Genomic DNA, 15,148 nt, shown 5'->3' on the forward strand with positions numbered 1-15,148 from the left:
TAAATTATTATAGCCTATATAGACTATAATACATTTTAGTAAATATGTAACCATTATAACAATTATTTAAATGATAAAAACAATAAAACATAGTTTCATAATACTGACTAGAATTATTGTCTAAGTCACTGAAATAGTGTGGGTTCAAATTATAAATGCAGAAAAATTCTAGTTGGAGAAAACTAGAATAAATAGGCTAATGGTATTTTACATTTGCTAGAAGTGACAAGGTTTTTTGTCAAAAATCAAATGATTAGTGTAGCTTATGTGACATTGCACTGAACTCTAGAATAGTGTAATTGTTGAATTAGTCTACACAAATTAATCAAGATTTACAGCATGCACTTCATTCCAAAGCATCTTCCCAATAAAATATAAATGACTAGGCCAACTTTCAGTTTATAGGCAGATGCATTTTCAAGGCTTATAGCGCCTCCTTTAGGAAGCATAGTGATTTACATACATTTGTAAAACTGTAGGCCTATAATTATCTTACAACTGTGAATATTAAAAAATTAATTTCAAGATTAATTTAACCAATTGCAAAGAGGCTGGTGTCCTGGTGCTATTTGGTTTATGGATTAAGATTTACTTCAGAAATGAAATCGTAAAGTAAAAGGAAACAACGTAGGCTAAAATGTTTTTCCAAACCTGTATTACAAAAATATGTGAGGAACTGACAGCGTCAGTCATCGGTCACGGTTTCCATAGAAAGATGAAGAACGTTAACCTAGAAACCCATAGTTTACTACTGTACAGATTTGTCCTCAAACCCATAATGAGCGGAACCATTGTTGCTGGGTCTAGTGTTACCCGTGTCATTCCACTGCTGCGCTCTTACAGCAGGCGGCGCTGAGCAGTCGTGAAGTAGTTTGATGCTGGAAGTGTGACAGGGCCATTACGAGAAGACCAAGAGGAACGACATGGCACTAAACTTGACTATAAACAGTAGCAACCCACCTCTAGGTAAGTACAAATGCGACGTGTTCAATTAATATATTACAAGCTACATTGCATTTAGCCGCTGAGCTCGCGCACCGGTTCAATGGACTGACACGCAGAACATCCTCGTGCCGTCGTGGCAGAATCTAAAATTAACAGTCTGCAATTCCCAATGTTCATTAGGCTTTACTTGGCTTTCACCGCTTTACATTTTAATAGATTCAAAGCTAGATCTTGTACTGTAATAGTTTGGCTCTGCTTCCCTAAAAGTGATTCAGAAAGTGTGGCTAATTTGTGCATGTTTTGTTTTCATTATTATGAGGGTAAGAGGGAGTTTTGTGGGGTTTGCAGTCATATACAGGGCAAAACCAAGGTTTTCTTGGTTTTAGAGCCTTTCCACCATATAGCTAAGATGTAGAAATGTTGTTATAATTGCAGAATGGTGTTTATTATTTGGTAAATGAATTGAAGTGCGCCATCCAGTGCTTGGGGAAGCTGTGTCACTGGCTGATGCAAGTCATTTGAAAGAGCTGTCTTTGAGCAGCAGGATGATCTAACTCCTTCTGTTATAAATCTTTGATTGTATATGTGTGGTAAGGTGAAATCTTTTTAATGGTGTCATGTGATGGATTAAAATTAGAAATGTTGAATCTTTGCAAAACCAGTGGGAAATGCGATAAACCAAAATTGTTGTGACTGGTTTTATGCAGTAGCCTACAGTAAATGGCTGTTGTCAAACCTGATTTTCATCATAAATGAAATTCAGAGAACGAACATGCATAAAGCAGGACATGCCATGCATAAAATTCTTGCATAAATTAATGCTGATATGCAAGTCCTGAATTGAGGCAGTCGTATCCAGCTGCAGACCTGCAGCACCAGCAGTTTCAGGGTCAAGTTTTAAAAAGCTTAATTTTAAAATATCAAGATATGTATATGCTGTAAACAGTGCTTATTGATAGCAATTGTATCCATTTTGTATTTAACTAATGTAACCCTGTTTTAAAATGTTTTCCATTTACTGTATTAGGCTATGTGAAATTATTTCCTTCATGTTCGTATTGTTACAAGCAGTATTAAAGATACAGAGTTTAAATATATTGTATTTAATCATGCCAAATTCAAATAAACATTTAATACAAAGCCTTGAAGAAGTTGAATGTGCATTTGAAAATCAAAACGACATTTAGACCTAAATAAAAACTAAAACAATAATTTTTAAAAAAAACTTATAATTTAGCTCATAATTAAATAAATGTAAAAATCATCAAAAGAGATTTTTTTATTTTATTTTTGTCATGGCATTCCTGCAGAAAGACCTCCATGTCGTTCTATTTAGCTGCACGATTCTGGATGAATTGAGAATCACGATTGAGAATTGTTTTTGTTGTTTCAAATAGAGAACATGATTCTGAACAGACAACTTAATAAAATAACATTTACTTGAGATTCTGACAAAATGTTGAATTCATTATTTAAAATCAGTTACATCGGTTTGAATGAATGATTCAATGACAAATACGTTTTTTGGGGGGGTTTTCTCGCACACTTGTCGCCACAAAGATTATTTGCACAGAATCTAGATGGACCAGTTTGGTCTGTCATCTCATAATGTAACCTTATAATGAAAGCAAATCTATTTCTGTTACATTTGAGGTTGGGCTTTTTATTTTCTGCTCTCTCAACCCTTCACAATTAAATGAAATGTGCAAATTAATATTATTGTGACAGTTCAGAGAATTTGTTTGCATCGATTACATTTTTTAATGTTGTACATAAAAGGAGGGCAACAATGCAGTATAAACAATGAAGTTATTTTTAATTGCAGTTTTTGTGTGTGTGTGTGCATTTACGTGCAGAATTATATTTATGGGATTTGGAAATAATTTCAGTTTAGATTTGTGTTTGCACACAGCAGGTACATTAGATTTCTCTGTAATTCACCTCTCTGCCTGTAGGGGCACTGTTGACTGCTGAACATGTGAAGGGCAGCGTCAATCTCTCTGTGAAGGAGGGCAAAGACACCATGCTCCGTGTCTCTGAGTGAGTATATGGCCTGTATGAGACTACAAGTGCATGCTTTATGTATAATATAATAATTATAGTGTTTTATGGACACATTAGGAGGAGGATACACCAAGTACACAATATTTCTTGTATTTTTATTTATACGCATCATTCTGTCTAATTTCCCATTTCTCTCATTCGGTGCGTCTCCTTCAGTGAGGTGCAGTTCAGTGACGTGAACTCCATCACCCGTTATCTTGCCCGAGTGGCTCCGGCATTGGGACTGTATGGTTCTAACATGATGGAGCAAACTGAGGTTAGATTTGGGAATCATAAACTACATTCCACTGGCTCTCTATAGCATATTACAGTCTTTTCATCGGTTAGCAGTGTTGTTGATTATGTTCTGTCTTTTGCAGGTTGATCACTGGCTGGAGTTCAGCGCCCGTCGTCTCTGTGGTCAGTCAGATCTGTCTTCTGCTCTGGGAGATCTGGATAAAGCTCTGGCACTGAGAACATTCCTGGTGGGTCACAGTGTGACACTGGCTGACCTCTGCATCTGGGCTGCTCTCAAAGGTCAGTCATCTGGCTATGAGAAATATACATATATATATATATATATATGAAGAGCTCAGATGCAAAAGCCTTTAAGTGCCATCTGAAATTTTCCTCTAGAATGATCATTTTTATCAAGCTCGTATATTTAAGTTCAATAATTTCACTTAAATGGCAATGCAAATTACCTATTAATTGTCATTTAAGTGAAATTACTTATAAAAATTACTTATATGCTTTATAAAAATTATCATTCTAGAAGAAAATTTCAGATGGCACTTAGAGGCTTTTGCATCTGAGCTGTTCACATATATATATATATATATATATATATAATGCATGCATACACACACACACACATATACATATATATATATATATATATATATATATATATATATATATATATACATACATTCATAATATATATTTTATTCACTTTAGTTTTGAGTCCAAAATGAAGACAACTTAACATTTGTGATAATTCTCAAAAGGAAATGGCGAGTCCCAGGTCAAGCCGAGCTCCTATCCCCATCTGTGCCGCTGGTTTTCGTTCCTGAGCTCTCAGGTGCCGTTCAGCTCTGTGGGCAGTAAATGGGCCAGCAAGATCGCCTCCAGCAAAGCCACTGTGAGTTTGTTACCAACCCAGGGATGTGTTTTTGGCTTTCTGGCAGACTACTGCAGTTTTATCTGTTCTTTTAAACAAAACAAAAAGTTTGAAACAAGTCACATTTATGTTTTCAGCAAAAGTTTACTTTGCACATGGAACATACCTTTAAATGTTAATAAACTTGTTAATTTGTGAATTTATTTATTTTTATTTTATTTATTTTTTTAGCCTGTGGACAAAGAAAAAAAGCAGGATGTGGGAAAGTTTGTGGAGCTCCCTGGTGCTGAGATGGGCAAAGTAATTGTGCGGTTTCCCCCTGAGGCTAGTGGGTAAGTAGCGTTAATGTATACAATGAAGGTCTTTCTCAATATACTAACGCTCAGAAGATTTTTTGTATTTTTTGTAAGAAGTCTCTTTTGCTCACCAAGGCTTCATTTATAGGCTAGATGCACAAGATGTCACCTGTGAGCTTCGGGATGCGAGTGTTTGCATGTTTACTTCCACTCATACTCTTCCGGTCTTAGCAACGTTTGCATTTACTGTAAGGAGAAACTTCTAATTGAAACTTTTATGGAGATCAATTGTAGCCTGTGTCTCACAGGGCAAACGTGTGAATGTTTACATGATATTTTATAACAACTATTACAAAACATATTTTTCTGATCCAGGTAGGCTACAGGTTTCAAGTGTATAGGTATAACCGTTTAAGATATTTTATACGTTTCATTTAGAATGTTACTTAACAAGTGCAATACGAATATTAGCGAGAACTAAAATATTTCTTTATGGGTGTGGATGCGTAGCTAACTGGGCTGTGTAATGTCTTGCCTTGTTTTTACACACATTGTTTTGCTATATTTTATTTTTAAATGTAGTTATATTTACATATTTGTATATTTACAGTAGGCATAATTGGTTGGGAATAAGACATTGTGTATGTGTGTGCACTATGAGTCCAAGTCAGTTTTCTCTACATGGACTGGAAAGTGTCCATCGATTCTATCGTTTTCGTCTTTCTAATCTCCGGCACCATGCACTGGCGTCAGGCAAACCTGGAAGTGTCTATGCACACACTCGCTAGATAGAAAAGCCTTCAAGGTGGTCATATAATATGCACTTAACCCATTTAATATTTACTTTCCACTTAATATACCACTTTCAATTTAAAATAACTTTTCTATTTTTATACATTTTAACAGAATTTTCAGCAGCCATTACTCCAGTCTTCAGAAATCATTTTAATATGCTATGGAGCTCAGGAAACATTTCTTGTTATCATCAGTGTTGAAAACAGTTGTGCTGCTTCACATTTTTGTGGACAGAATAGATAGAAACAACATTATAAGTGTGATTTTTGAAAATAATGAATTTCTTTCAACAACAAAAAAAAGTACTTATCTCTAAATCTTTGAAAGGTAGTGTAGATTAGTGTCTCTCTAAATGATCTTTCCATCTCCTCAGATACCTGCACATCGGTCATGCCAAGGCAGCTCTACTCAACCAGCACTACCAGGTCAATTTCAAGGGCAAGCTCATCATGCGTTTTGATGACACAAACCCTGAGAAGGAGAAAGAGGACTTTGAGAAGGTATTTTGCCTCGTTTCATACACTATTATTGCCCATATCCTCTATAAATGGCCCATATCCTTCCCCCTCACTAATTAACACAGTATTTGATCTGAACCTGCATGTTTGGGATGGGCACCAAGGCTCAATCAAAGGCTCAAATTTCTATACAAGCAACTTTACACTATAAATGTAACAAGTTATTATTATTAACCCTTGTGCATTGTTCAAATTCACTACCTTTCGTTATGTTCGTGGCTGAAAACAGCCACTACTTTAAACTGCTGTAAAAATGTATCAGATAAATATTTTTTTCATTTTTTTTTGCATAAATCTATTAATCAACCTCAGTCCTGATCAAAACTACTAAATGTTTAAAACAAATTCAGGATTTTAACTCTTTAATTGCCAAATTCATAAATGATGTCACTGATTTGGGGAAAAAAAAACACAAAATGACTTATTTTCAATATAAAATGTGATTGTGGACTGGATTTTTTTTTACCTTTTATCACAGTCTTGGACATGTCAAAGATTAGAAACAACATAGGTTTTGATGCATTGTTAGTTTTTGTGCAGCATCAGATTTGAACTTTTTCTCCCTCATTTACTGTTCGTAGCTGTTTTTGCCCCATTGACTTCCATTATAACCACATTTTTTGATTGCAAAGCCATGACACCATATAATCATGCATTTTTGATTGTTGGTGGTTTTCCCTGTTGGGAAGAGGTAAAATTTGTAATTTTTACTGTTGATAACCAGGTGGCACCATATCCTCAACAGCACATAAGGGTTAAATTCCAAATAATTATTTTTCGACACCCCTGGCTAAGCTAACACCTTTTTTTCTACAGGTCATCTTGGAAGACGTGGCCATGCTACAGATCAAACCAGACCAGTTCACCTACACAAGCGATCATTTTCCCGCTATTCTGCTTATGGGGGAGAAACTTCTACAGGAGGGCAAGGCCTACATAGATAACACTCCTCCAGACATCATGAAACTAGAGAGGGAGCAAAGGGTCGAGTCTCAAAACCGCAGCAACTGTGAGCATCACCAGTACTGGTCTTATTATATGTCTTCATCACAGGAAATGTAATTTGAGGTACTATAATGAACATGTTATGTCCGTCTCTCCTCAGCTGTGGAGAAGAACATGCAGATGTGGGAGGAGATGAAGAAAGGCACAGAGTTTGGCCAGACCTGCTGCATGAGAGCGAAGATCGACATGAGTTCCAACAACGGCTGCATGCGTGACCCCACACTCTACCGCTGCAAGAACGCTCCTCATCCTCGCACCGGCTACACTTACAAGTGAGTGGACATCATACTAGTGTTACTTGCGTACTAGCTATTAGCTACTAGCTATGTAGTTTTTTTTTTCTTTTTTTTTTCATATTTGGTCTATCCATCCTTCTTTGTTTTTTGTCAAGTTTTATTTGACTAATGCCTGGTTTCACAGACAGGGCTTAGATAAAGCCAGGATTAGGCCTTAGTACAATTAGGGCATTTAAGTAGCTTTTATAAACGTGCCTTAGAAAAAAACATTACTGGTGTGCATCTTGAGACAAAACAATGGCACTTACATATTTTAAGATATGTCAGTGCAAGTTGCTTTCAGTTAAAACAGCTCAAACATGCATTTAAGTCTGAGACTAGGCTTAAGCCTTATCTGTGAAACCAGGTGTAAAAGTCTTAGGGCCCTATCTTGCACCCAGCGCAATTGACTTTGTACACCGACGCATGTTTCATTCCTATTTTGCACCCGCGCAAAGCGCGCTTTTCCCTCCACAGAAGCACGTCGCTAAACTAGGGAATGAACTTGCGCTCCCTGGGCGGTTCAGCGCAAAAAAGGAGGCGTGTTCCGGCGCAAACGTTCCCTGGTGCTATTTTACTGTTCTATAAAACAATTGCGCCACTGGCCAGAAAAAACCTAGTCTAAAGTCAGTGGCACGTTGCGCGTTGTTCATTATGCTATTTTAAGGGCGCATGTTTGACCATAATGTATAGAGTGCACAACGCTCATACACTGTGATTCTCTAATCTACACAGAAGCAGCAGTTTTCATTTTTGCAAATCATATTATTACAAACGATAGATAGATAGATAGATAGATAGATAGACAATTTATTATAAATATAATAATTTATTATAAAAGCATACATCTAGCTTACACATTTACCCACATTATTATATGCCTGTTTAACCGAAGCTAATTTGGGTGTGTTTCTCCCATCCCCAATGTCACTTCTCTCTCTTTTACGGCCGTGACGAGAGCGTCGGGTCTCCTCGGCTGTGAACCGCTCTTGACGCGCGCCTGGCAAATCCGCCGTTATAATAGCAATACGCCAAGGAAAAAGTGCATCTGCTCTTAAAGTCCCACTCCGATCATATTTTGAACTATTTTTAAACATTCTCAGTGGTCTTTAAATGATGATTATGCCGTTTTTAGCCAAAATCACAAAACCTGTGCCGTTTTCTGGGACTTTGCTTCAGCAGAGCGGCAGTAGCTCATTAGCAATTCGCCTCTGCGTTGTGGGGGGAGCCGTTGACACGGAGACGACCCTCCCCCTCGTTCACACCGCCGCCGACTTGAGCTTCCGAGAAAACGGAGGAGAAGCTGATCATCGCCGTTGCTGGGTTTCCTATCATTATCGGATTAATTGCAGTTTAACCATCAGAGTGAAAGTTTATCATTTGCATGTGTTTTTAAGTCCTGCCAGTATAACAGGGCGCGCTTGACAGGGCATATAAGAACGCAGAGAGATAGCAGAGAGAGAGAGAGAGAGAGAGAGAGAGAGCCTCGGCCGCGCGCGCGCACTCACTATTCATAATATTAAATAATAAAGTGACCAAAACGGTTATACAAATGCTGTCATTATAAAAGGTTTCTAGTGTCAATGTATTGCTTATTTATTTTGTTTACTTTTCATGGTGTGGCACTTCTCTTCTCCCATGATCGAACATAGAATGCTCTGCTACGTCAGAGCGGCCAAAGCGTCAACAAGCTTCCTCGTACTTTTTGACAAGCGTCCTTGACAGGGCGGCCAGAGCTTCTTTGCCGCTCAAGTCGGCGGCGGTGTGAACGTACAGTTAGCATTGCAACCCGCTACCGCACATAGGTGTTGATCCGCCATCGTCTTCTCTACTCCTCAAAACCTGAGCCGCGGGGGCGGAGGGGAGTATGAGCTTGTGGCACGCCCAGTGGAGTTACTACGTCACAACTCCAGTCTATTTTAGCTGGCATTTTAACGTCTGCTACTGATTCACAGCCATTTGAATGCAGAAATACTCAGAAATACAACTTTGAACTTATTTTTCTCAAGATTTGTCCTCTAACATCAGAAAAATGCCATAAGAACATGTTAACACCTAGAAAAACATGATTTTCATCGGAGTGGGTCTTTAAAGGGAATGTGAGATGATGCTCTGATTGGTTTATTTCACGTTACGCCCAAACCACACCTATGAATAATGAAGCTACTTCAGACCAACCCCTTTTAGATTTGCGCCCGGCGCAAGAGTCATTTATCCCGCCGGGAAAATAGCAACAGTGCCGAGACCCGCCCACAAAGTTACTTGCGCTTTGCGCTTTGACACTTGCGTTTCAGATCGTTAAAATAGGGCCCTTAGAATTTAAGTCTAGTTTTAGTCAATGAAGACTTTGATATTGTAGCCATGGTGTATAATGGTTAAACTGATATTAACAATTATTTTGCTCAAAATTGTAATTATGATTACTAATCATGATCGTTGTCTTTTAAGTAATGTTTTTAATTTTCATCAAAATTATTGCACCCATATAGACATATAGACCATGGTCCTATAGACCATTTCAAGGACATAAACAATAACAAACTCTAAAATCTAAACACTTTAATTTACCAAGCAACAAGGACATAATTTTATAATTTTGATATTTTAAATAGCAGGATTACATAAATGATCGCAATTCCACTGTACATCAAGCGCATCACGCCATTGTTTTGAATGTGCTCAACAACTAACCAGAAACGTCCCAGGAACAAAGACGTCACTTACTTAGACCGTCGAATAGCTGTTCAAATGGTTTATAAGCACAAATAAAGGGTGTCAATTCATACGCAGGGTTTATTTTACTCATCATTGTATAATATTTGCTTCTGTCTTTTTTGTTGAAGAACATTAACAAATTTTACACTACATGCAGTGTGTTACCAAATATGGCTAAATGACGCTTCCTCATTGATGTTTCTCTTATATTTTCTTTTTCTCTCCTTCCATCCAGAGTGTACCCCACGTATGATTTTGCATGCCCCATTGTGGACAGTGTTGAGGGGGTGACTCATGCCTTGCGTACCACTGAGTACCATGACAGAGACGAGCAGTTCTACTGGGTAATAAATGCTATTGGTCTGCGTAAACCGCACATCTGGGAGTACGCCAGACTCAATCTTAACAACACTTTGCTCTCCAAGAGGAAGCTCACCTGGTTTGTCGACCAGGGCTATGTGGATGGCTGGTGAGTATCATGAGAGTCCTCGTTGTCTTTACTTTATAGAAAAAAACTCTTTTGGATTGTATGGTAAAATGTTTTTCTTGCTCTTCCCATCTTTCCTTTCTGTAGGGATGACCCTCGTTTCCCCACAGTCAGAGGTGTGCTACGTAGAGGAATGACTGTGGAGGGACTCAAACAATTCATTGCTGCTCAGGTATGTGTATTTCTTGCAATTAGAATGACTTTTGGCCAAGAATACAAAAGCCACAGAGTTGTTACAATGATTTTATCAAAGCAATGGCTGTTCTTTGCTGTGACACTGGTAAAATCACTCTTAATTGCACACTTTATAAAATAGCACAGACAGCAATTTTATGAAAGACATCATTGGTCCATAAATGTAGCTAGTATAGCTATTAAAACTTAACTTTATAGTTATAGTGTTTCCCCACATCTGCAGTCTTCACAATTCAGATTTAATTCCTTAACTAATTTGATTCACATCCTTTTTTCTTTTCTGCCCATTCCACTGTGTTAAAGGGAGGCTCAAGATCTGTAGTCAATATGGAGTGGGACAAGATCTGGGCGTTCAACAAGAAGGTAAATATTAAAATCACGTCCAGGGTCCATCATGGCTGCACCTAATCTCCAGCTGGTCCTTGTCATCCCATTCATTCACTAGTTAAATACCCTGAGCAGCTGGCTAACATCTCTACATTCTTCTGGCAATATTTTGTCAAGCAAAACTTTAATTTGAAACTAATTTTCAAAACTTTAGCCTCTAATCTCTCCAGTCCCTCGGTACGCACCAGATATTCCGTTCACCTTTTGTGCTTCTCTCTGCTTTTTACATTTGCATGTCACCCTCCCTCCCACTTTCTCATTCTCTGTGACCAACTTAAATGCACTTGCATTTACTTGTTTATTAAAGTAAAAAAAATAGAGTAATTTCTTGACATTAATTAGTAATAATTAAAACAGGAGTTGTTCTGTGTTGCTTTTAATTGTGATTTAATGTTTTTATTTCAAGTCTTATTGCCACCATCTTTCAAAAGCTACAAACGTTTGTAATTATGCATCTGTCCCGTTATCTACACCTCATTTCCTGCATCAAGCATGACCTGAGCTCTTTAACACTCTGTTCATTAGCTGTAAGCTTTAGTCTTCACTTCTTTTCTTGATTTGGCACCATTCATTTTTTCACCCATTTTTTTTATTTTTTTTATTGAATACTTGACCCAAAAATGCAAATTGTTGTAATTTACTTCAGTTTTTATTCTTAGGTGAATTATTTATTTTAAAGGGCTAATTCGTTCTGTCATCAATTACTAGCCCTCATATCATTCCAAACCCAACCCCAGTACTAAAGTTTTTATTTTATTTTATGAAACCTGTTTCTGAAAGTCTATTCTAACAAAACATTTGACCCTTCAAAAAGTTCATAAAGGCATTGTAAAAGTAATCCATATGAATTGAATGGTTTATTTTCACATATAAACATTGATCAAAGCACATACAAAAATGATGCACAGAAGTTGAACACATGAAAACATGCATGATTGACATGCGTGACACATGAGAACAAACCTCAACCTCAAGCATGGGTGTTTTAGTAGCAAGGAACTATAAAACCTCTTAAAGGGGTCCTATTATGCTTTTTCACTTTTCAACTTTAGTTAGTGTGTAATGTTGCTGTTTGAGCATAAAAAGGATCTGAAAGGTTACAAAGCCACTCCAAAGGGAGATATTTTATTTCATAGGATCCACTTTTCAAGAAAGTCATTTATGACTTTATGAAGTCATAATGCTCCTCATTTAAATAACCCCCGCCCACGGAATACTTAGAAAAGTGGACGAGGCCTGGGTGAGCTCCTGCAATGTGATAGAGACGCTGTTTTTTCCACATCTCATTTGTTTGAAGTTCCAAAGCCTGACGCACTTAGAATGGTTAATTTATTTTAAACGCTGTTCCTGAACATTATAATCCCGATGCTTCCCTGTGCTCTGCACATTTTATGGAGAATAGCTTCCAGAAGCACAATGCAGGCTACACATAAAAGCATCTCCTAAAATGGAGCAGTATCCTCTTTGTCGGGACAATCTGTTGTTAATGAATCACAACTTATAAGTATGTCTTATTATTTGTAGTTGCGTTTTCTATTAACAGTTCTAATTATAAGGTTTATGTTGTTGCTATACGCTCTCCTGGTAGCCAACATTAGTGTTGACATAGTGTTGTTTACTATAGCTTTTGTAAGCTCTCGCTTTTGTAAGGCTGTTCACCATCCTTTAGGAAAATTACACTTTTTTTTTGTGATCTATTACTGTTTGTATAACCATAGTTTTCTGACAAATGTCATGATTAAATGGTGGATAACATTGTATCAAGAAAAACATACCACTCTGAAACGTCCTGTGAAATCCGTGCTTGCTAAGTCAGTGCATGAAATCCATTCTGGATGATTCTCATGTTTGTTAACATTGTCAGGGTCTGAATCGGGTTTGAGATTGACGCCATCCTTTATATTTACACTAGAGCAGAACTCGCGGTTAGGGAGTGGCGGGAAATTTACCGAAGCACTGAATGAAATCTGAGAAAAAAAGCACTGCCAATCACAACACACTGGGCCAGCTAACCAATCACAGCACATTTCATATTTCGGAAGGAGAGGCTTCATCGAAAACGACGCGTTCGGGACAGACTGGGGAGACAGGAGCAGTAATAATGTAAAATATGTGAAAAATGTGTTTTTTGAACAATCAAGCATGAAAGCATATTCTAGTACACCCCAAAAACAAAATCAAGACTTTGTGAAAGGGCATAATAGGACCCCTTTAATTTGTTCAGAGAAATTTTAGCCATTGCCTCTAGGGGGTCAACTTCTGGTTAGAGTTCCCTGATTTAGGTTTGCACAGGAGCGGTAATCGAGTGCTTGTGATATCATATCACATTGAAACACTTCCCGTTCTGTCTGTCTCTGAGCTCTGTATCCCCAGTTCTACATTAAACTGCATCTCACTCTTCTGTTTACAAGCTGCCAGTTAGCTGTAAAAAGGTACTCCTACTCCTCTTCCTCCTTCCTCTTGTTCCTCCTTCCTCGTGTTTCCCCTGCCCCTGTATTGTCTGCTCCTCCTTTCCATCTAACTTTCTATTTCCTGATCTATGACTTTCGCAAAAGTCTGGATTATTCATCTGGCAGATGGATTCTTCACTCAAACCTGAAAAATCTCTCATAATTTCGACGTTCCAAACCTTATGATTTTCTTTCTTCCATGTAAGACACATATTTTGCAGGTTCCTGGCTTCTCTTTTAACATATAACAAAAGTTTGACCTCACAATCTGATATACCTGCTGTCTTTTATGAAGTCAACATGACTGTGAGAAATCAGACCGCGTCTCCTTTCTTTTTTGTCTGACTAGAATAATTACATGGGGGGCAAAAAAGCCAAATATTGGCCAATATATCTGCCTTGTCGATATATCGGTCAACCACTATTTACTTGTATGTTAGTTGTTGCTGTTATCAATGTTGATCGTTAAGAACTGTAAAATTTTGGTGGTGTTTTATCGCCTACTGAAATAATTAGTGGTGCACGATATATCGGCCGCCGATATAATATCGGCCGATATGGTCATTTTTTTACACATCGGTATCGTTCCGATGTCAAAATATGGCCGATGTGAACAGGCCGATATTTAACGTGTGAAGCTGAAGAGGTTGATGTGAGAGAAATACACATTTCATACAGATGACATAAGCAGAGAACAGTCTGTTTTCTTTCATTTTGAATTGTTCTGTTTAAAAATAGAAGTTTCAAGCTTTCTATATATGTCTCAGGTCTGTGAGGCAGGTAGGTTTCGGTTCATTTATGAGACGCGCTCCAGGTTCACGCGCCGTCGCCTCTGTCCTGATTAAATATTTTCTAGTATATTTACTTTTTATTTATTAAATCCAATTCAATTCGTTGATGAAACATTGATCAAAATTAAGATACAATTAGGTTTCGGTTCATTTATGAGACCCGCTCCAGGTTCACGCGCCGTCGCCTCTGTCCTGATTAAATATTTTCTAGTATATTTACTTTTTATTTATTAAATCCAATGCAATTCGTTGATGAAACATTGATCAAAATTAAGATACAATTAATACAAAACGAAATTAAATTTAAAGACAGGCTTTGTGCTTTCTGCTTGAGGTCTCTGTGAAAGTTTTAAAGCAGTTTTTAAGTGCCGAGAGCGCTCACGTCCGTAACATTGTTAATGCAGTCCAGTGCGACTTATGTTTTTTTCCTCCTCATGACACATTTTTGACTGATCGTTTTTTGACTCGTAGATATTTGAATATATTGCTTGATATATGATACCCATTCGAATTAGATTTTTCTCAAAAGTGACAGCGCGTGTGATTTGTGGATTCTGATAAGCGCGAGTGGAGAAACAGGCGTTTATTTATTCATTCTCAGTGTTGAGAAACGTAGCCTTCATGTGTTATTGTGTTAATAATAACTAAAGTAGCCTACCTAATTATGTTACATATTTATTTTGTATGAAAACTATCGCGTTCGTTACTTATGGATTAAAAAAGTAGGCTACCGGTGCTGCGCGAGCTCTCTCACAAACACGGACGCGCGCACATAGAGAGAGAAGATAATTGTAAAATGAAAACGGGCTAAGTTTAAATTTTGTTCTTGCTTGTTTGTTTTTTTCTGTCAAAATGTCAGAAAGCATTTTGTATTATCCATCCGTGTTTTTAAAATTCGTTAAATGACGGACGTTTTACTGTTAACATAGCCCATATGTCGGATTCGTCTTATAGCCTACTTGTTATTATTTTTAGAATAAGTGATTCGTTATGCTATTATTGGACTCCTGTCTATTCATTGTCAACTGTTTTCTATAAATATGTTTGTATTGGCTAACATTTATTCAGCTGCGTGTCCTGTTTAAAATGTGCACTGTTCAAACGCAAAGACAGCACGTCACAA

General features: G+C 37.5%; 1 protein-coding gene across 1 annotated transcript in view; it reads left to right on the plus strand.

Annotated features, from left to right (window-relative positions):
- Nucleotides 1–829: 829 nt before the first annotated feature.
- Nucleotides 830–15,148, plus strand: part of eprs1 (glutamyl-prolyl-tRNA synthetase 1) — a 30,954-nt gene continuing 16,635 nt past the window's right edge. The window contains exons 1-12 of the mRNA XM_084392576.1: nt 830–966; nt 2,901–2,985; nt 3,166–3,265; nt 3,369–3,525; nt 3,999–4,132; nt 4,343–4,443; nt 5,576–5,702; nt 6,537–6,729; nt 6,826–6,997; nt 9,951–10,184; nt 10,290–10,374; nt 10,701–10,760. Of these exons, the coding sequence (XP_084248702.1) occupies nt 924–966; nt 2,901–2,985; nt 3,166–3,265; nt 3,369–3,525; nt 3,999–4,132; nt 4,343–4,443; nt 5,576–5,702; nt 6,537–6,729; nt 6,826–6,997; nt 9,951–10,184; nt 10,290–10,374; nt 10,701–10,760 (1,491 nt within the window). The 5' untranslated portion in view covers nt 830–923. The remainder of the gene's footprint in view (nt 967–2,900; nt 2,986–3,165; nt 3,266–3,368; nt 3,526–3,998; nt 4,133–4,342; nt 4,444–5,575; nt 5,703–6,536; nt 6,730–6,825; nt 6,998–9,950; nt 10,185–10,289; nt 10,375–10,700; nt 10,761–15,148) is intronic.

This window comes from Rutilus rutilus (assembly GCF_951802725.1).
Source record: "Rutilus rutilus genome assembly, chromosome: 21".
NCBI lineage: Eukaryota > Metazoa > Chordata > Actinopteri > Cypriniformes > Leuciscidae > Rutilus > Rutilus rutilus.